We start from the raw sequence: 22970 nt of genomic DNA, 5'->3' as shown, positions 1-22970 counted from the left end.
TATTTGATTTCCTATGGTTTATGGCTGTATATTCAATTTTAGTCTCTTTCTCTTCCAGAAGAGGGTGAAACCTGATGGTGTTACCTTCATTATCAGTCTGTGCCTTGGCTCTTTTTTCTTACAAGTTATTCAGAACAGGACAGTGTAATTTTGGGGGGAAAGAGGTTTATTTTGTTTTGTTCTTCTTAGAGAGCACCACAAAATACACTAATGAAAGAATAATCATAAGCTTAAAGAGGAAGGAAAGTTTTAAGGGACTAATTGAAGAGGGAAAATGCCTGAGTGGTTTAAACGAATGAAATGGTGGGAGAGCTCCAAGTGAGATAAGGCAGCAAAAGTAAAAGAGCTACCACCAACTGTGATGAATGACAGATGTGCACCTAAAAACTGTAATTGTGGGGCTGCATAAATATACAGATAAGAGGAGGAAAAGGAGAGTTCACAATTTCAAAGGTACATTGCCTTACATGCAACCTGCAGCCACAGGTAACAGGACTTGGTGCTCCAGACCTTTGGCAAAGGGACACTGCTCTTTCTATGTCCATCATAAAAGGAAAAGTAGCTTAGTACGACTTGGTTTATGGTATACTCTTACTCAGTAGTCATCTGTGACTGAGCAAAGACTGCTGTCCTGCTGGCTTCTGTGGGATGCACTGTTTAATTTCATCTCTGTGCAAGGGATCTGCCTTGACCAACTTCTGTCAGTTGAAACTATACTCTCTTCCCATGTTGAAACCAAAAAAAAATCTGGGGAGACTGGATGACTCTATGTAGCCTGGAATGTAATCCAAGCTGGGAGGCCTGGAGAGTGTTAGTAGGAGGTGACTGTCCACAGGCCAGCCTGAGAAGAGTGGAATGAGCAATCTCTGCAAAAGGTGGATGCTCATTTTCACCTCTCTCATGAGGAGTACAGACTGCCAAGGCTACCAACAGCAGAGGCAGGAAAGCTATTATCTACTCCTGCTCCTGCTAGGGGAGGCCTTTCAAAACACAGGCTGGGTAGGTTGTGAAAGCAGTAACAAAAATCACGTTACAAATGTGAGCTGCATGGAGGATTTGATCCTGTAGGCTCTCCTCAGTCTGAGGAGCATCACAAGGACTGGGTTCAACCTGTGCTCCCTCACTGCTATGGGCTCTGAGGCAGGAAATCCTTTAAGTACGTAGCTGCATAAAAAGCTCACAGGGTGAATTTGAGAAGATTCTGTTTAGAAGGAAGCCTATGCCTGTGCTCTTTCTCTGAAGCAGAGTGGTGGGCTTCTTACCCTGCTACTGTGCTAAATATTCAAACTGTTTGGCACTAGGCAAACTGGTTTTACCACTTATATCACTTAGATTGAATTCCAGCTGATTGAATTGCCCTGCAGATGTATAAGAGGAGAAATAAAACGTTGGACTTGATCAAGAGAAGTGATATTTGGATTATTCTGTGCTAAGGTAAAAAGGCACATAAACACAGCAGCTTAAACTGAATTGTGAAATAGCCTGAGAATGTCTTTTTGCTGCCATTTCCTTGATTTCAACACTACTGAGTTTGTCATGTATGACGGCTTTGTGGTTGTTGTGACACTGTTGGAGAAAATTGGATTTGGGAAAAGTTTTCTTAGTTCTTTAAATAATTCAGAATGTTTTCCAGTTCTGTTTTTTTCTCTCCAGTGCAGCTTTGTTCTGCAGCAGTTCATTTTTGTAAAGTAGATTTTTGTATAGTTGCATTGCCCTGGCATAATAAAATCCTGAGGACATATCCAAGAGATTTCCTGCTATCCCCGTGGATTTCGTAACAAAGCTTGTGATTAGGAGCCATTCTACGCAGAGGATTAAAATGGAGATGGCATTCATGGGCTTAAAAGGCAGCTCAAGTCATCCAGCACTAAAGGCGCAGGTCGGAGCCTGTGAGGAGCGTGTTTGCTGTCAGAGCGCAGCAGCCTGATTTTACAGACAGACAGACAGACAGATGGGTGACCACAGCTCGCCTTAAAGGAGGTACTGAGTCCATCTCCTTAGAGAGGTTAGCCCCAAAAGACCACCCTGGTCCCCAGCTCTGGGGGCACCTGCTCTGGCTGGCCCCGTAGGACCAATGTCCCATGGCTGCAGGCTGCTTGGCTTCTCTGCCTTGGGCACTGCTGAGGGAGTGCAGCTTTCTTACCTTACCATGGATGGCAGGTCCCCAGGGCAGCAGGATGCTGCTGCCTTTGGCCTCATGCCTGTGGAAACCCTGGAGCTGAGAGGAGGGAGAGATGCAGAGTGTGAAGAGCTGGGTGCAGGCATGCCAGGCTCTCCTCATAGACTGACAGGGAAGATAGATTTATAACAGAAATAATATTCTGTGTGAATTTGAGGGATTCAATAAAAGTATGTCTGAACAAAGCATATTTTTTAAATATAGTTCATTAGTAAAATGGAACAGTAGTAACATGGTGAAGCCAGTTTGAATCCTGCTGGATGGGCTGTGAGTGCAAGTGAAATTCATCAGAAGGGTGTCAGGAAGAGGAAGGATTTAAAAAAATAATAAACATATATAGACTTTCTCAAACACACACACATAAATCTAACCTTACACCTAATCTGCTCTTGAGAAGGCAAAATGTTTTTCTGAGATAAAAACTATTCAAGGTGACTCGGGTTTGGGGGTGGAGGTTGGAGCACTGATGGCTGCTAGGGGGTTTCAGGCACTGCAGTCAGCATCCCAATGTGTGTGTAAAGCAGTGGGATACACAGCAGTGCAGCTGGACTTGTGATCATGTCTGCCTCTTCAGCCTGCCAGCAGAAAGGTCTCTTGTTACAGAAGGTACCACTTCAGTAGCATGCAAGCAGAAGGAGTTTGGGAAATGGAAGGGAAAAAAGGTCTCTGTTACAGGGAAGACTGCTGGTCAGTCCTGTGAGCAGCAGGTTGGTTTGCTCTGTTTTCACTTGCTGAGGTCATTGCAGCCATAAAACCTCAGCTGAACTGTGCCAGCAACTCAAGTCTTAGTCTGCTGTGAGAAAGGTTTGCGTTCCCTGGTGAGCTTTTAATTTTTGCCCCACCTTTTTTTTTTTTTTTTAAGATGAGATAGGCAATTGTACTTGCAATTCTTCCTTATGATTGCTAGCTGAAAGAGGAGCAGCCTTTCATGGAGAGAGATGAAAGACACTAGGAGTATTTTTCTTACATTCCAGTGTAAGTAGAATAGCGAAGTACATACCTGAGACATTTCCAAACAAAACACACATCTATTTACATATTTGATTTCAGTGGTGATACATGATAACCTGGGATTTCATTCAAAGGATCTTGATGGGGATTTGAAAGGAGTTCTTCTTCCCTGAATGTTCACAAAATAACTGCTGAAAGCTGAAGGGCCTTTTGTTGGCAGATAAATTCACAGAGAGGCTGGAAACAGTTTCCTTGTGCTGAAAATGTTCTCTGTGCTTGCAGTTGCAGGGGTAAATTCCTGGCCCTTTTGAAAGTGTTGGGAATGTTTGGTCGGTGACTTCACTGGGACCAAAACTTTACTCAGGTTTTGGAGAGGCTTTGGCATCTTTGTAAGTTGTTCTAATGCCTCTTGACAGACACAGCAGCTTTCCTGTTAGCTTGTCGTGCACCTTGCCTGCAGAAAAGGATCTGCTTCTCCTGAGAATGGTCATGAGCTTGCTGTGCTGGCACCCAGCACAGGAGTGAGGGACACATCTGAAGATATGTTTTTCTGTCTCACTACGAAAATTGCAGTGTTGCATGCACAGCAGTGAGATTAGAGGGGGTTCATGTGTGAGAGAGAGTGGTTTTGCTGTACCTTTACCCTATATGTTTTAACCTGCCACAAGATTAAGATTTCTTTGTTGAGAAACAAAGATAGCAGTAGGGTTTGTGTTTACATTCCCTCTCTGGCTGCTTTGCCAGCTGACAGGTGATGTGTAAAGAGGACTTTAAGAAGAGGAGAATTGAGGTCAGACCTTTCAGACTTCCTAAAATGCCTGGAGGTTTATATATGTGAATGATGGTCTGGAATGGAAAGCTCAGCATTTGCCACTCTCCAGAATAATCCCAAGTAAGTAAGTTGCCCCAATGATGCATTGCTCAAATGGCTCAAACTTTAGACCTGAGAACAGTGCTCAAGTGATGTTTCAGAGTTGTTCGCATTACCCAGCCCCTGTGTTTCAGCATGGACGAGGGAAAATGAGCCAACAGCCTGGAAGGCTTTGAAGGCAGGCAGAGAGAGGAGGGTCTAGTGACTTCATATGGTGGAATTTCTCTTCAGGAAATTCACATTCAAGCAGTCATAAAGGCAGGGGCAAAAAGTGTCTGTTGAGCACTGTGCAGGTGCTGTCATGTGAGGTGCTGGTTTACCTGTTTCCATCTACTCTTGCTTTTGCAAATAGGGAAAAGAAATACCAGGCCTGGGGCCTGTGTGCTGCTTTGTGTCCAGAGGGTCTGTCCCCTAGGAGGTATTCCATGCTCCTTTTTAAGAAACAGGAGTATTTGGGAGTGGTCACATCAAATATGCCTGGGTTGGAGTTCTGGTTTTGTGTTCCTGAGAGGGACTAGACAGTTTCCTCTTTCATCTTAGCCAGAGTTTCAGTGATTTCAACAAGTTTTTGATTCTCCTCCAGCTTCAGAAGTTTGGATCCAGGCAGTTGATTCAAGAGGCTCAGTTTTTATTCAGATTCTTCTAGAAGTTAATGCTCAGAGAATTTTGTTTTATAGCAGAAGTGATCTTCTGGGCAGCCTTTGCTTTCTTCACAGTTGTGTAAGTAAAGTGAACTTTCCTAAAGGAATTCACACAAGAGAACACACTCTCAGAATAGGAGACTGTAAAGGACCAGGATAGTGTCTTGTATTTGCCCCAGGACTGCTCTGGGGTGGTAAAGTAGTTGCAAGTTTTTTTGCAATCTCTGTACTGATTTACCTTACCATACTTCTGGAGATGTAAACTCATACATGCAGTCTGTAGCCCTTAGTTCCAGGTGTCTTCTTGTGTATTCCACAGGTGTCACCTTTTTGCTCCAGACATCCCACACAAACAACTGATTTCCTCCAAAGTAAATTGTGTAGCTTGTCTGGAAGGACTATGTATGTTTTCCTTAAGTATTTTTCTCCCATTGCTGAAACACATTCAGATTTTCTAATCTTCCCTGCAATGAGCAGTGATGGGGGACAGTTTTCTTTTCTGTGGCAGGCTGCACCCACCTGAACTCTCCCTCCCCTTGCATCAGGAGTGTGTGAGGCAGCAGCTCCTCCCTGTCATTCCCAGGATTCTGGAGACTTTGTCTGACGCTTTTGGTCATCTCAGATACAGCAGAATGCTCCTGCAACTTTTCTCTTTGGTATTAAATTTGACTCTCCTTTGCCTTTTGGGTGATGGAATAGCTGGGAATGTTTTCCAAAAGGGATCCATTTGGGGCATCTGTTGTAGCCCAGACTCTTGGGGTTGCACTCATAGGAGGTAAACAAACGTGTGTGATGTTGGCCTGGGTTTTTATTTCCTTATGGAAAGAGAGGGAGGAGAGAAGAAGCCATCACTGATTGTTCAGGATAGACATTTTCTCTTCTTTCTTTCTAGCTGGTGTGAGTAGTATGGACTTTTTCATACTAAGTGCTGTTTTGGACTGAGTGTACAAAGACTAGTAACTTGAAAATAATTGGGAAAGTGTGGCAGAGAGAGAAAGTCCAGTGGAAAAAAGGATCTCAATGAGGGCTTTCTGGCTGATAAGATTCACTTAAAGCAGACAATTCAGTGATGTAGCAAAATTACAGCTCTTCTTACGATGGTCTGCATACCCAAATAACATCCAAAGCAGTCAGTTTCAGCTGCAGCATTTAAACACAGTTGAGGTTAAACTTGCAACACGATTTGACCCAGCCCAGGGAAAACAACTAAAAAAAAAAAATTAAATGTGTTGAATTGTTACAGCCTTAAAACAGCAAAACAGCAATAGTAGCTTTTCTAGGCAAGGTTTGTTGCCCACTGTAATGTAAGACTCACATCCAGCTCCAATGTGCTAATAGGGAAGAAGTGACAGAAATTAAGGGAGCATGTAATAAGATGGCCTTCTCTTTGCATCTTTATGGTGACCCACAAAGCCAGGACTTAAACCTGTTTTGTACAAGAATTCTATGCAGCAGCTTTGCTACACCACTAACAATTACTGGAGTTTGTTTTACTTCTTGTCTTTGTGAGAACTTGAAACCTAAACTTAATCCTGTGATTCTTCAGGGGATAATTACCATGTCTCAGAATCCTTTCTGTGCCAGTTGTATTTTGACCCAAAGACAACTGCAGGATGTTTTTCACCATTACAGAATTTAAAAGTACAAAAGACAGTTGTGTAAAAGTGTCAGAGTCCATCAAACTCCAGAGCAGTAGGAGTACCTTGAGGGAATGAATTATTCGGGTAGCTGGAAACCTGGCTAGCAGATCTGTTTGCTGTTGAAGTCATTGCTTTGGCTAGTCATCTTTTGAGTCAGGCTTGGTGAAGCAATGAGGAAGTAGCTGCAGAACCAGAAGGCTCTTGTCAGATTTTAAGTAAGGAGCACATAATTTCATAAATGCGTCCTCCAAAAATTCCCTCTTTGCCTCATTGTGCCTATTTTTCAACCTGGTATGTCCTGGGATTGTTTTCATATATTTTCATATATACTTTTCATATATTGTCATAGATATTAAATGTGTTTCAGAAAGGGAATAGCAAGTGGTTCAACAGTGAAAAATGTGTCCCAAAATCTGGTAATTAGGTAGTTACTCTTTCTCAACCTACTGTGTTCCCAGTGGGTTTGTTCCTGACTTTCAGTGCACAGTCCTTCCTCAGTAGCAAATGGTTGATGACAGATAAAGGTAATACCTCAGAGACAACTTGGTAGATAAAAACTGGAATACTGGAGTTAAGTCTCTTACACTACTTCTGTACTGTCTGACTTGGAAGTCTTGCTGCAGGAGCCTGGAAGTGATGCCTGAGGAAGAGTGGCACAAGTGCTCCATCCAAGAGCACTGATCAGCTAATGGATGTGCTCATAGCTTAATGTCATAGTGGGACAGAGGTTCAGAGCTAATGGGAAGGTGATGTATGACTGATTTACCCTTGAGGACCAGTCCCAGTTCCTGGATATGACCTGTGGCTTCCATTATTTGGTCCCCTTTGATTGCAGAGGCAGTTTCCAGCAGGATTTTGCAGTCACATCAGGCTCAGGAGGGGTGAGCAGAGTGATTATTATGGGCTTTGGGAGCCCAGATGCATTAAACAAGCTTCTAATTTCTTGGAGAGACTTTCCCTGGAAAAGAGGAGAGGATTTGTGACTGAAGTGTGCCTGACAGGAAGGATGGGATCCTGCTGGAAAGATGTGCTGTCAGAGCTGACAAGATGTTCATCCTTCCAGCGCATGCTGCTTCACTTACCCTGTCTGCATGTCTTTGGAGGCAGCCTGACCCAGCTCCTGGCAGGGACCCCAAAGCTGAGCAGGGAGAGAAATTCACACAGAGGGAGAAACGATGTCACGTTATGCTGCTTGTTAGGAAAAAACCCATCGAATTTGCTATCAGTGAGCTGAAATCTAAACAGCCTAAATGGTCCTAATAGTTAGAGAGGTTAGGGAAGCTTGCCAGAGCATGGAAAGCATAACAACTGCATTTAATAACAATCAAGCTACTCTTATAAATATTTGCATGTGCTGCTTCAAAGCCTACTACACGGTCATTCATGTACTGCAGTTAGAAAGATGAGGAGGGGGAAAAAAAGGAGAGCGAGAAGAAAAGGGCACTCCGTGTTTTGTAGCTGCCATAATAAAGAATGGGCAAAGCACCAGAAAGAAAAGGAAAAGAAACCCTCCAAAGTTTAATAAACACAAAAGAGAATAAAAATAAATCTTTGGAGCATTTATTACAAGCCCTTGATGGAAGGATTAGATTGAAGCTCTCAGCCTTTCCAGTGTGGGTGTATGTGTGAAGGCGGCCTGTCTGGCCTCTTCCAACAAGAAAAGTTGTTTACATTTCTTAACTTGGGCTGTGCATGTAATTGATTTCTTTTTGTTTCAATAGCAGAAATGAAAATTCAGAGGGGAAAAAAAAAGCCTCATTTGGATACAATTGAATTTAGGTATTTTTCCTCGCCAGAACGAAAGCTCAACTCTCAGAAGAGCTGTGTCAAACAGAGTGTTTTGTTTCTCCTGAAATGTCAGTACATGCAGTACTTGTGAGGAAAGCTGTGGAAATGCAGGGCTCACTTCATCAAACACAACTGCACAAGGCAGAAGTGTCATCCTTTTATGCAGGTTATTCCTGGTTTGGGGAATATCTTCAGCGTGAAACAAACTTCCTATCCCTGCTTTCAGTTTCAGGGTGCTTGACTGCACCTTGCTTTCGTCCCAGGTGCTCCTGGGGGCCTGTGTGCTTTTTTGGATGGTTGGTCAGAAAATGCGTCCAGTCTCTCCCATGGACAGTGTTCAGCCTGGAGCAATACTGCAGACTGTGTTGGGATGGGTCTCCTGCACCCTCCCATTGGTGTTTTTCTGCTTTGTCAGAGCAGGGCTGCTTTCTGTCCAGGCTGCTGGCACAGAAGCCTGGAGGATGCTGGATATTGAACAAAGTCTGTAAGAGGCACAGAAACCACAGTGTCCTTATGCACTTAATCACTCACATACCAGAGTACATTTCAACCTGGCAGTTCGGACTGTCCCGTGTAAAGCAGCTGATGAAGTTTCAGCTTGTTCAAGACAGGAAAAAAAAAAGACAGAAAGAAAAAGAGTAAACTTGTGATACTTGTGATGCTCGGTGTTTAGCAGCCTAAAGGGAGAAGGAGGATGGATGCTGCCTTCACCATCTCCAGCTATGTTGTGTAACTTGTCTCAGCTGTGGTGATTGTGATTGTTACAGCTGGAAGTCTTCAGGTTTTTTTGAGGGTTGATTTAATGACTAATTTAAAAATGATGAAAACGGAACCTTTCATTGCGTTTAATATTCTCTCTCCCACCAAAACAAAAGAAATCTATGTTTTCCTAGCTACAGGAAATATATTGATTTAATATATACACTCATTAATGATAATAGTTCAAAGAATACTTCAGGAGTCTAGTCTGTCTAGTCTGCAGCAGGGTAACTGTGACTGCAGACTAGCTTGGTCAGAGTCATCCTGGTGTCTGCTGAAGTCATGGGGCCAAAACCAGAGGGGAGTGCAGAGGTATCCAACTGAATCTGAATTGATAAAACTGTCAGGTTAAGGTGGAGTCACAAAGAGAGATAAATTGCAGCATCTGAGATCACTTAAAGGCCAATCCAAAAGCCTGTAGACTCCACGGGGTTCTTAGCGTTCCTTTAAAGAGAGTTGCAAGTCTCATTTCTCAGTCTTCATGTTGATTAATTTTCAAATAAACCCCAATTGTGCAGTCAGCCATTCCTTCTTTTTTTCATCTCTCCATGAATAATGCCTTTTCCTCAATTGACTTCCTGTGGATACTGTCATGAATGATAAACAAATCAAATTTCTTATGTGAGGTTTTATATATAAAGATGTAAAACTATCTTACAAGAGAGATGAAACTTCTGTAAGACAAGAATTCCTGCTTACTCATAGAGGGTTTCCCATGCCTGCCTTCCAGTGGAAGGTAAATACTCATTTGTAATTTATACAAATGCACATATGCCACACAAAAACAGGCACACTAAAAGAGTATTCATTCTCTGTCTTCTTTATAAATGAGGGAGAGAAAAAATGTATATGCAGGAATGGCTCAGGAATATCCACTCAGATACATATTCAGAGGTTTGTAATATACAGCATCTAAAACAAAGAAACTGTAAAGAAGGCCTACAAATATAGCACAAGAAGGTTCTAGGAATAAGAAGCTAAATATAAACCAAGCTGACAGTTAAATAGGGCTTTTCAATCTGAAATAAAGTCAAGATGGACAGGGTTTGTCTGTGCCAGGGCAAGTGAAGGGCTGCTAGTTTGGCTTGTCCACAGTGAACGAAATGGTAGGTTGATGCCTCAGACAAATGACAAGGAAGGACAACTTACAACTCATCCTGGAAGCATCAATCTTATATATACATATTATTGTGCCAAATTATATTCCTAGTAGGATTAGGTTTGGCTGAAAAGCAAGTAGTAGTCTTGGAGTTTCCTACAGCAGGAAAAATAAACTGAAGATACTATTTCTCTCTTAAAGAAGGATGTAATCTCTGAACCAAGTAGCTTTTATAAGAATGTGCAAAATATATCAAGGTCATAGTGGCATACAGTTAAGTGTTTCTCACAATCCCTTCCTTTGGTGTTTTGAGAGACTCTGGCACTGATGTGTTGCTGATGGAAGAGAGGAGCAGCTTTGGTGTAGGAGTAATTTGCATCTGTTTGCCTTTGAGTTCTCACTGTAAGATTGTGGCAGTTTCCTGTCAATGAGCATGGTAGCCAAGAATAGTGATTATGATGCCTGGGGGATTATTTTCAAGCACTGCAGATGTGAAAATCTGAGAACCTTTTTTTTTTTTTTTTTTAATTAAGTGGAATCATAAGGAAGTCTGGAGTTTCTTCTTCATAGTTGTACCTGTTTGATCATACTGAGGGTCTGCTTTGGGAAGTACACTTTCAGAGGATTTTTTTGAAGTGCTTTGAGAACTTGTCATTTCTCACAATGCATCTACAGTTGAGGCTGAGATTATTTCTTATCATCAAAGATTTTCTCATAGCTACATTTATTAAATAGTCAGTTTGAACTTCCTCAAAGAGCTACAACAGGTGGGTTATTAAACATGTAACTGTGAGAACACATGTGCTTCCTCAGCTGAAAATGCTTTCCCAGCCCCCAAATGTAATTTTCCTTTTTCTTTTTGTTTTCTAATTTATCCACTTCAGTTTTCACACTGTAAGAAAATAAGAAACTGTTCTCTTCATTTGAACTGAGATTTTTATCAGGCCTTACAGTAATTTCATCTCCCCTCTGGGGAGTGTGAGCTTGTCTCCTTCCACTGTCTTCTGTCTCTGCAGCGAGTTTGGGTGTCAGGCAGGACTGCTGCAGGCAAACTTCTCCTGGTGCTGTTGCTCTGGACAGTGTGAAAGGGCCTCAGATGATGACTGAATGCCTTAGGGTCACCTGGTTTGTGCAAAACTGCCTTGCTGCTTACCTTTGGTCGGGGTTTACCACTGGGAAGCAGAAACACTGTTTTGAAACCTAGACTGAGATGTCTGGCACTGCTGCTGAAGACTTGAACCCATTTTTCAGGTTTTTTTTTCCTGTTTTTACCAAATTTATAGTAAGGGGTGTTATGTTTATGGCTTTTACTGCTTTCAAGGGGTCAAAATTCATGTAATCCTGTTCATAGTGTCTACTCTCTGCTTGCCTTTTCCCCTTGTTTTTCCTTCCTCTTTTCTTCCAGCCCTCATCACTATAATTAGAATGACTATTTTGTTCCAAAAATATCCTTTAATAACTAGATATGGAATAAAATCTGAAGCTGGCTAATTCATACTCAATATTCTGAGGGGAAGTGGGTTTCAGAAAACATATAGATCAGATGAGCTGCTGTTATTTGTTGTCTTAGCAGATCCCTGTGAACTCTCTGTAAGCCTGAAGGCATTTACCATGTACCAACTGCTATGTTTTTTCCTCAGTTCAAAAGTATTCAGGATTTTCAACCCGTAGGTTGAAAAAGGGGAGGTTTAAATGCATGACCTGAAGTAGAGTTGAAAGTAGTTGTTAATCTCTGTTAATATGGCAGTTATATAAAAAACACGTGCAGTAGATTTTCTTAATTTTTATTAAATTGTTAATAGTACTAAATTGACCATTGGAAACTGAACTGCACTTCAGGTATTTCCCTGTCTGAGGCTGTGTTGTATTAAAATGTTTGAAGGAACAGTGGTTTTTGTCACCAAGAAAAGGAATAAACCCCACTGCTTTCTTGCAGATGCCATCCCGCCGAGCTATTACAGCCTTTACTTCCGAATCGTCCGGTTTGACGTGTCGGCCATGGAGAAGAACGCCTCCAACCTGGTGAAGGCCGAGTTCAGGGTCTTCCGCCTGCAGAACACCAAGGCGCGTGTCTCGGAGCAGCGGATAGAGCTGTACCAGGTATGGAGGCACCTCCCATGCCTCAGCTCCCCGCCTTGCTGCTGCAAACCCATCCAGCAGGCAGAGCAAACCTGGGGACGAGCACTTGGGTCCCCTCTCTGCAAAGGAGCCTCTCACTGCAGTGCCTTCCCTAGAAAGGACTTCACTTGAAAGCATGTGAAGCTGAAATGTGCAAAGTTTTTCTAGCAGTAAAGCCTCAGGACTCCAGAGTTTTGAGCCAGCAGTGTGCCCAGGTGGCTCAGAGGGCCAGTGACCTCTTGGCTTGTATCAGCAATAGTGTGGCCAGCAGGACCAGCATAGTGATTTTCCCTTCTCTATTCAGCCCTGGTGGGCTTGCATCTCAAATTCTGTCCAGTTTTGGGCCCCTCACTGCAAGGAGGTGCTGGAACATGTCCCGAGAAGGGCAAAAAAGCTGGGCAAGGGTTTAGAGAGGGAGTCTTATGAGGAGTGGCTGGAGGATGTGGGGCTGTTTAGCCTGGAGAAAAGGAGGCTCCAGGGTGACCTTATCACTCTACAACTCCCTGAAAGGAGGGTGTAGCCTGGTGGATATTAGCTTCTCCTGTGCAACCAGCAACAGGACAAGAGGAAATGGTCTTGAGCTGCAGCATGGGAGGTTTGGGTTGGACATCAGGAAGAATTCCTTCACTGAAAGAGTGGTCAAGTATTGGAACAGGCTGCCCAGGGAGGTAGTGGAGTCACCATCCCTGGAAGAGTTCAAGAAATGACTGGACATGGCACTTAGTGCCATGGTCCATTTGACATGGTGGTGTTTGGTCAGAGGTTGGACTCCATGATCTTGGAGGTCTTTTCCAACCTTTGTGATTCTGTGATTCTATGTTTCACAGCATATAAAAAAAAGTGAGAGACCAGACATCAAAAAAGTTATTCCCAAGATCTCTGTCTCCCAACACCTGACCTGAACTGTAGTTTACACAGAGGTCAAATTCCTCTCTCTGGCCCGTATTCAGGAGAAGCTTTTTAAGACTTCCTTGTAGAAATTGAATTAAAACTGAATTGCAAAGCTAAGGAGTTTCAAACCTGGCTTCTGTATAGTAGTCCGGGGGTTGAGGCGAGGGAGTGGACACTTCAGGGATTGTGGAGTGAGTAAGAAAATGCACCATGACTCACTCCTGAGTGTTGACAAGATTTATGTCATTTAATCTTTAAGGACTTCGGAGCCTTTAACCTCATTTAACACAGAGTCTGTGCATTTGTGCAAAAAGTGTCTAGAGCATATTTCATCTAAAGCATAGTTCTCCTCACTGGGAAACACAGCAACTAAAAGGGGCCCAGCTCCCAGAAGTTTTATACTGAGTAAAACTTGCGGTTGTTCCAGCAACCTGTGACATGTTTTGCTAAAAACCCTGATGGATAGAATATCACCTTGTAAAGGTGTATGGAGACCTTCTTTAGCTTTGTTCTTACTGCCTGCATTTGCTGTGTAGGTTGGATCCAGTGGGTGCAAATTTGAGTCTTCTCCCTCACTTTGAATGTTCAGCTTTTCCTGCCTGGTCTGGTCAAGTGGAAGACAAACTTGAAGCAGAGAGAGGGGGCACTTTGGGTTCACGGCCTCGCTGAAGTGATAGTAAAAGCCAGTCTTGGAGGCTGACAGCTGGAAAAGTGCATTGTTCTGTTTAGTTGTTTAAATGTAGGAAAAGTTAATTCCCATTTGAATGTGGTTCAGGTCCACAGGTGGTCACTGGCAGCTGCAACCTGACTGCCATCCTTTCCAAGAACAGGATGGCAGAAAAGTTGAGCAGATAATGTGTTATTTGTTAAAAGTTAAAGCTAAGAACCTCTACTGAGAATCACTGGTGTCGCCTGTGTAGAACAACCATCCCAGAGAAATACTCTATGAGTCCCAGTGAAGCTGCCACAGCAGCCTGCTGAAACAATTGTATATTCTGGCTTGACCTCACTGCTCAGACACCCTAAAAGGAGTTGATAGCATCTCTGGGCTTTCTGTTGTTCTACTTTTGAGAGCTGTTAGTCAGCCACCTGAAAAGAATACAGCTGTGGTTGCCTGAGCTCAGTTCATTGCCTTTCTGTGTTTGAGGAACATGGGACACAAAGAGTTCAGCAGAGGTATGGAAGAAAGGGCCTTTGCTTGGCTGGGATTTTGCCTTGTGATGAGAAACAGCTGGGGCTTACTTGAAAGAGCCTGACTCCAGCAAGCCTGTGCCCATGGAAATGACTGACACCTGCATCCAGGGCAGGTACTTCGGTCCCTGGATAAATATATGGCTGGTGAGTGAGGCAGTTTCTTTTTTAGGCTGGGTGGAGCAAACTAAGTGAAGTGTTAGGTGAGTAATGAGTTCAGGTTATTGTAGGATTAGATCTTTTCTCCTCCAAGTAACAGGCAAGCCAAAGGCAGCATGCCCTGTGTGTTTGTGCCAGGCATATTTTAGGTATGTTACTTTGTTCCTTTGCTTGTAGAGAGGCAAGCTGTCTCTGGATCATTTCCTTTTGGTCATGTTTGTTTCTTGCAATCTTGTATGCAGCTCTCCTAAAACCTTGTATGGGGGTATTACAACTCTGTGGTGGGCAGTCTGAACTGCATGGGTTCCTTGGCAGGAGCTCTTCTGCCAGGAGCATGAGAGTCCCTAAATGTTGCTGCAACTCATGTCCATCACAGCACATGAGGTAAGGATGCAGTGTTTAGCAGGAAGAACAAAAGCAGGGAGAAATCAGAGACAAGGGACCCAAGATGCTTTTGGGTCCCTTCCAATTTGAGATATTCTGTGATTCTATGGTGTATTATAGAACAGTGCTATAGAAAGCATTCTAAAAGTTACTGTATGAATCCTAGAGATTAGAAAGAAGAAAATATTTGCAGATGGAGGTGAAGAGGTACGGATAGGAGACATTGGTGCCCCAGTGGTCATGGAGGAGCTTCAGGGCTGTGTATTAATGTATTGAGAATGCAGATAGAGTTGTCTAGTGGCGAACATGGTACAAGCGTGGGAGGTAAAAGGGGACAGTCAGGAAGATCCTCCTTTCAGTGGAAGTGGGAGAGGCAGCTATCTTCTGTAAGGGCTGAAGACTTAGTCAGATCTCTGACTCCAGCATGAAAAGCCTTGGAGAGTGAGCCTTGCAGAGGAGATTGCCGGTGGAGCTGGCATGAGCAGCTGCCGCTCCTCCTCTGTGCATGAGCTTTGCTTCCTGTCTTGTGACATACATGCTGGGCTTGCCAGGGCTGTTGTGCCCAGAAGGAACAGTGTGGTTTTTCATCTTGCATAAGCAACATTTAATTATTAGGGTTTTTTTTTTCTCCTCCAAACCAAGTTTCAGGTTGCCTAGTGTTTTGCTTTGTTGTGGAGCTCTTCTTGATGAGGGTTTTTGAAATTCCTCTCATACCTGCATTTTCAAGGAATGGTTGTTCCTTTGTCCCCTTGTCTTTCTCAGAAGAGGGGCAGAAGGCAGAAGCCTTCTGGGGAGAATCAGAGCTCTCTTGTGGTTCACTGAGATAGTCCTTGAACATGTGCACATCTTCTAATTGCCCTCTAAGAGCTTTCTGATTTAGTTCAGTGGCAGTTTAGTAGTAGCATATATCCCACTGATGCAGAAGGGACGTTATTCTAAAGGACTCTTTTAGGAACAGCTAGAGACAGATGTGCAGGGTAAATTGAAAAAATAAGCAAGCAGAATATAAATATTTTGTTTTTCTGCCTGATTTTCTTTGTGTGGTCCTCTGACCTTACAGATCTACCCCTTAAAATGAAAGAAGAAATGCAAAACTGCACCTTTTCAGCTAAGCTTTCCTCAGTCTGTACTTGGCTCCCTTTTCCAAACCACATCAGAAAGGGACTTTGTGTTTTCTTACAGCCCTTGTTTGCACTGACTCCAGGAAGGCAGTCTGGGGCTGCTTGGCATGGTGAGCCAGGGCTGTGGCCCCTTGTTCCAGGCCCCTGGCGCTGCAGCAGCAGCAGGACCCTGTTCCACCTCAGAGCCTGAGCTGGAGCAGAGAGCACCCCATCGTATTTATGCTGGGAATGCGTGGTTATGAATCTGCTTGTCAGGTTTTCTGCCATCTGGATTTCCCCAGGCAGTGAATCCTAGAGATTAATTCTCATGGAGGTGCCCTGCATGCATCCACAAAGCTAATGGGCAAGTAGCAATCCCTGTGTGCAGAAAATGTCTGTTTTCACCCAGAATACTTCTCTTGGTATTCAAGGATTAGTCAGTCACATCTGTGTGTTCCTGCACAGATGGGAAGTACAGTGCACATACTTAGAAGTCTTAGGATGGAAAATAATAAAACTCACAGAAGTAGGAATTAAGTTACTTTTAAAAGGCTGTTATGAAAGCTTCTGTCTCTTCTTGGCTCTGGTTAAGTGAATCTGCAGAGAATTAAATTCTTTAAAGGCACTACCCTTTCTGTTGTTTCTTCTGCCCAAAAGAGAGGCTTAATCTGGTGGTTATACTGCTGATCATCAGCAGAGCACGTTGGAGAGTGGGAAGGAAGCCGGAGGGAGGGAAGGAAGGAAGCGGTGTGACCTCAGACAAGGCGCGCTTCTCCCGTCCTTCCACCACGCCGTGCTCACTCAATGCGCTTCCCAGCGTGCACCGAGACTTCAGAAAATATTAAGAGGATAAAGTACTTTTGGAGAAGGGAGGAGAAATAATATTAAATAAACAAGTTTTAGCATCCTCCAGTGGCCCTTGCTATGTTTTTAAAGATTTATGCCAAATGCAGGCTTTATTGGAATTTGATCAGATAAAGCTCAGTTGTTATGGGAATGTCTTTGTTCATCAGTTTTCTTCCCTGCTTTGAAGACTTCATCACATCTTTCTTTTATTAAGGTGCTTCTGTATTTATGAACAAAGTTCCTGCACCCTTCAAAAAAAACCTTGTCCTTTATGAATAAGCATTCCTAAAAACAAATAGGCACCACTGCAAAGCAGAACTAGTAGAAACCCTTACAGGGTAAAAAGACATCCTTCAGAGAGTGGTGTGGTATTGGGTTTAAGGTATTTTTATTATGTGCAGGCAGTCAAACAATAACAAATAATAATTACTTCCTGTGGAAGTGGTGCCATGTTTTGTTAACACATGATAAAGCATCACAAAAAGTGCAGCTGAAGCATTGTGTTTTATTGTCATCGTTGTCTGAGGCTGCTGTGGATGGCGTTACCTGAGAGGCTGTGGATGGGAGGGATGGATCCACAGGATGTATCAGAGCAAGGGTTGAGGCAAATGAACAGTGCCAGGTTAAAGCAGGGGATACACATCAGATTGCAGTGAAGAATCCAAAGCAAATGGGGAGACCTCTGGTCTTTCCATTTTGGGGAGGGCCCAGTCCATATCAAGAGCTCCCGTGGAGCTTGCTCAGGATCTAGAAAGGCTACCACTGTCTGTCCTCTAGGCAGTGGTAGCCCCCATTTCCTCCAGGGCCTCTCTCCCTGCTTGGAGATATGAGGAGGAAGATGCTGTGGAACACACTACCCCATTATGAGTCAGATTTAAATTTAAACCACAGTCAGTTGCTCAAATACTTTCAATTCAGACGGTGTTTTCTGCTGTTTTTCAGTTGGGGAATACGTTTAGAGTGAGCTACCATAGATTTGGGCCAAATCTCCGTGGTGCAAATCTGAGGCAATTTACACTGACTGCAACAGAGATTCTTCAGGCTGATCTCCATATAATCAGGCGCAGAGGGGTCTTGCTCTCTTTTCTTGCCAAAAAGTGCTGTCTCTAATGGCATGGAAGAAAATACCATGAAGCAGGATTTGTGGCTGTGAGCTGGCACAGGATGTCTGTATTACAGATATCACCTGGGGCACTTGGCTGTAAATGACTGCCTGCCATTGCTGTGACCCACATCTAAAGTAGTGCATTTGGATCTCACCATTTATGTATTGCTATCCTGAAACCAGACTCTTGCATTCTGAAGGGTTATGAGGTTATGTTGCATGGCAAATGTATGGTGTTCTTTGAAGTGCCAAACCCAGTATAAGGCATGGATATGATAACTTTCCACTCTACCAAACTCCTTCACTTTTCCCCAGCAACAGCTCAGGAGCAGAGGAAGTTAATTTGCAGTATATTTCAATTGAATTACTGTTTTCTTCCTTTTCCAGAATCCCCTTTTTCTGGTTCCAGATACTATATGCCCTATAAAAAGTTGTCAGTACATTAGAGATCATATCTAGAGTACCTTTGGCAAATACTCTGTGAGCATGAGGGCAAGTGTTTATGGCTCCATCATCTTCACTGTAATTTGGGAGCGTATCTTGGATGCACCTGCCTCTTGTCAGGAATAGAGCAATTACTAAAGACAACTTGAAGGAATATAATATATAATATTTCCATCAGCTCCTGGCAAGGGCCAGTGTGTACTTCCCAGCTGGACACTGCCATGTGTAGAAGTGTGGGCCACAGGTGGCTGTATTGCCATTTGTGCTGCCTGTACATTATTGGAGGCATGGGAATGCACGCCATGGGTCTGAAAACAACAGCTAGCTTTGGGTTCCTGTTCTTTGGGCTGGGGTTTGTTGGGGTAGCCAAGCCTACATTACGCTGGGACACGAGCAAGTTTGAAGCAAGCAGCTCAGCGTGGTGGTCACTGGGCTAAGGAACAATAGGTTGGCTTGATGGCCATGTACTGTTGGAGGGGGAAAGGTGGTGCTCCTGTTCTGGGGAGCTTTAGGAAACAATGTGAAGCCTTGTTAGAGAGAGGGCTATGTGAAGAAGAATAGGTGATGGGAGAAAATGGAGGAGGATGGGAGTGATTTGTGTGGAAACCTGTAGGTGGTGGGAAGAGAAGACTACAAGGAGAACTGAGTTATAGGGAACAAGGCAGGCAAGAGGAAGGGAAGAAAGAGGAGGGACTTGTGGAAGAAGACAACATCTTGTAGAAAGTACTGTGTTCAAATACTCATTTAGCCAAGAAAGCCGCATGCCAAAATGTTGTAGTAAAATGCACATGAAGATAAGATGCAACTGTCAGGGACCAGGACCAAGGAAGAGAAAAAGCCTTAGGAGACCTGTGCATAAAGGGGATATGAACACAGGACTACCCTGCAGGATCTGGGAGATTTGGCTAGAAGACAGGAGAACCCACTCTGTTTCTGTTGACTTTGGCTCCTCTTTGTTGATACTTTAATAAAACATAATGTGCCTTTGGCAAGTTAAAGCTAAAGGCTAGATAAGTTTACGGGATTTTTTTTGTTTTGCTTCATTTTATATAAAATCTTTCTTTGGAGCTATCTTAAAATCTCCCAAATGGCAGGAAATTGCCCTCAATATTTCAGAATCTTCCAGAAGAAGGACCCCAGACCCTCCGTTCTTCTTTATTGCTTAAACAATGCAGAGTCTTCCTGCCTGCTTAAACATAAATCAGACTGGACAGCCTCAGGGCTCTGTCCCCAACTTACACTGCAAATGTATCTTCAGTATCGGGAGGAAGGCCCTGCTTGGGGAACAAATGGAAAGGAAATCCCTTCCCAGAATCCTTTCTCTTCCAGAGCTCATCCTGTCACCGCAGGGTGATGCAACGAGTCAGTCACAGTGATTCCATGACACACTTGACTTCCCCTCCCTTTCTGACCTGCTCAAGTGCTCATCTCTTTGCCTGCCTCACACTTCACCTTCTTTTACCTTTAAGTGAGCATCAGCCAGCACTGTAAGAGAATCCTTCTGCAGCTGTAGCCCATCCAGATATAAAAGCAGTTGGGTTATGTGTGCAATATGTTCTTTTTATTTGCAAGTTTGCATGAAGAACGTGTCTGGCAAGTTCTGAGCAGATGGATCAGAGACCTATGGGTTTTTTACAAACTTTGGCAAGTACTCCATACCTTTCTTTGTATTTTGGCAGGAACTCTGCATCTCATATAGTAGTCTCTAAAGATTCTGCCCTCAGTTTGAGCCTGATTCGGAGACCATTGCAAGTAATGGAAAGTCTTCATTGATAAGCGGGGGACTGTAAAGCCCTTTTAACTCCATAGCACTGAAGGCAGAGTCTGAATTATTCCTTTGCAGGAGTGGCTACAAGAAGAGCTTAAAAACTCACACGATATTTTTTAAAAAAGCTGGTCTCTTGCACTTAGAAGCAGCTAAGATTTTGATAGCCAGTAGATTCCCAATTATCTGGCAAAAGGTACGTATGGAAGCTTTGCACTTTATACCATATGTTTTCACATATAATGAGTAATAAACTGGAGAGGTTTGCAGCAGAATCAAGAATTTTGTTTTCCTTATGTCCAAAATAGGATCAAAGGCCTGAGATTTAACCGGGCAATGAGAAAGGATTGATAATTAGCATGGCCATTTTTTAACTGTAAGTTTCAGAAAGAGCTGGCTGAAGTCCCTGAGAGCTGTCTGAGGAGACCTTTGAAATTTGGAACCAGGCAGTGGGTGAATCTTTCAATAGGGTGAATCGTATGTAAGAATTTGGAAACTCCCAGCAGCTGTGTATGCAGACCTTGGGAATCTGGTCATTCCAGTGTAAAGAGTTAGGCTGTAGTCCCCTGCAGTTTCTTCTGGTTCAGGAAAGGTCATCCTAAATGGCAATTTTCAGCCATGGTGTGCATAGCTGAACTTATCTTTGCTCTCATGTTAACCAGCATAAGCACCTCATTTACCACTGGATCTCATTGTTTGGGCTTATTTACTTTAGGCTTACAAGCACATGTCAGGTTATTTCCATTATTTTTAAAAGGGCCATGAAGTTCCAATGGAAATCGTGGATAATGACTGATAAGTCAGAGAAAGAGAAGTGAGCCTGCCAAGATGTTGTAATACAGGAACATCACAGGAGTCTGAAATGACAGAGAAGGGAAGGGAAGGAAGGAAGTTATCAGGGGGCCAACAGCATCTGGAGGGAGGAGATCAGACAGTCCAGAATGAATGGAGAGGAAAGACAGATTAATAGCAGGTTTTCACAAGATAATGCCATATTTACTTCTGTTCAGTGACTGCAGAACCCACACTGGCTGATAGCAGTGACCATTTCAAGTTCTAATGCAGTGCAGGAAATCGGATAGATATTTTTAAGTGGCCATATGATCTTATTACTATGTTTGGAAAGTTCATCAACTTGTTTTAAGAAGCTATAAGTCACCAAAAATATTTCCAAAGAGTTGGTGACCATAATTCCCAAACCCAGCCATAAAATGCTCTTGGTTTTCTTGGCTGTAGCGGATGTATGTCATTGATGCATCAGCCTGTGTATCATCACTGCTGAACCACATTCAGTTCTTTGTTTGCTTGCTGAGGAGGTGGTGAATTTATTAGCCAAAACTATTCCACTGTAAATTATACTTAATTGTAATTTTCCCATTCTTCTGCATCTGATTGTGGTGACAGTAGAAGACTAGAAGTAGTTATTGGCCAGAATACCAAATCTGAAATGAACTAAACAAGTTGCTGTTCTGGGGTTCTAGTTATTTGAAAGAGCCAGTGTATCTTCATGTCAAATTTTTTCCTTTTAGCTGTGTAATGAGTCACGAAGACAGGCTGTTCTGGCGTCTGCTGTCAGTGGTTATTGTCTAGAATGCATACACTAATGTGTTGATTCAGTTATCCCCTGCTTTAGCTGCCTAAATATATGAGTGGGGGAGTAGGCAAAGGAAACTTTGAACAAAATAATGTTTGTTTTAACAGTCGTGGGCTTAGTAGTTTTTTCGAGTTTGTTTTTGAACCAGTCTAATTACACTGACACTGAGTGCTGCTGCTCTGCTCATATTAACTGCTGATATGCCCCATTCTTTAAAGAAGTCATGTTTCTGCTAATTTTGCAAGCATTCTGCTTTGTTTGTTATCATAAATTATGTAGTGTTCTCAGTGTACTTTACAGTTTATAAAATACAGACTAAGATAATCCTTATCCTTACTTTTACTGTGTGATAGTTTCCTGAGGGTATAAATTTGTGTGCCTATAAATAAACAGTTTCATCCTCCAGTATTTGAATGAAGATTTCAGCTACTTGATACTTAAATTTTTAAAAAATGTATCTGTTAATGCTTTCCAGTTAGTCTGAAAAATAAGCATAGCAAGTGACAGAAGTAATTTACAAATCCGTATTTTCTGGAAACTCCTCATGCTTCTGAAACCAGTTTGTGACAAAACTAAATTTTTTCACTGCTGAATGCCCTGGTCGTGGTGATTTGGGATGTCCTTTCAAGATAACATCATGGGTCAGCCTCCTCTAATGGATGAAGAGGAGCACAGACAAATCCCTGCCAGCCAAGCAGAGGTTCTCCCCCAGAAGACTGAGCAGAATTAAGAGTATATTTCAACAGGATTTGTAAAATACCAGAAATCTGGCAGGCCTGATGAGGGTGGCATGTGAGTGCTGTCATCACCAAGATCCCCGGCTGGGCTTCCTAAACAATGTACAAAAAAGAGCAATGCTTTGTTTGCATCTGGCTTCTTCATGAGCCATTTCCTGCAATTAACTGCATTATTCATTTTTTCATGTGTTTGTTTCACCTTGGTGTGCTGGCAGTAGCTGCATGTATGTCGTATCTAGAGACTCCTCATGGGTATTTGTAAGATCATTTTTTCACCAGATATTTTCAAGAAGCTTCAGAATTGAAAAAAAATGTATGAGAGGTAGGTTAGCAGTGGGCATAGAAAACGGTAGGTAGAAGGCAGTGTGCAAGGCATTGGTCAAGAGAAGATTAAGAAGTGTTTTAGTTGGTGGTTTTCCTGTGAAAGGGAGGAATCACATTCAAAAATGGGGTAGAAAAAACCTGAAATTGTTCTAAGAATTTAGGGCATTGCTACTGAATGAAAGTTACTCTGTATACTGGTCTAGAAGCCTGGTGGATCACCTTTTGGTAACAGTTCTTCCAGTTCAGCTCATGCCCAGCATGTGATCTGTATATGTATGTTCCCTGTGTAATCATTTGTTCTAACAGGCAGTGGAAGCAAGACCGAGAGAGCAGATATCCCTGGACAGACATGTCCATGTCCAGAACCCGTGTTTGCTGGCTTTG

General features: G+C 43.0%; 1 protein-coding gene across 2 annotated transcripts in view; it reads left to right on the top strand.

Annotated features, from left to right (window-relative positions):
• Window positions 1-22970, top strand: part of TGFB2 (transforming growth factor beta 2) — a 60508-nt gene that overhangs the window by 25642 nt on the left and 11896 nt on the right. For both annotated transcript variants that reach the window (XM_066546410.1, XM_066546411.1), the window contains exon 2: window positions 11865-12028. In XM_066546410.1, coding sequence (XP_066402507.1) covers window positions 11865-12028 — 164 coding nt within the window. The remainder of the gene's footprint in view (window positions 1-11864; window positions 12029-22970) is intronic.

Source organism: Molothrus aeneus, chromosome 3, assembly GCF_037042795.1.
Source record: "Molothrus aeneus isolate 106 chromosome 3, BPBGC_Maene_1.0, whole genome shotgun sequence".
Classification (NCBI taxonomy): Eukaryota; Metazoa; Chordata; class Aves; order Passeriformes; family Icteridae; genus Molothrus; species Molothrus aeneus.
The sequence above is the reverse complement of the archived record's forward strand: the minus strand, read 5'-3'. Positions and strand labels throughout refer to the sequence as shown.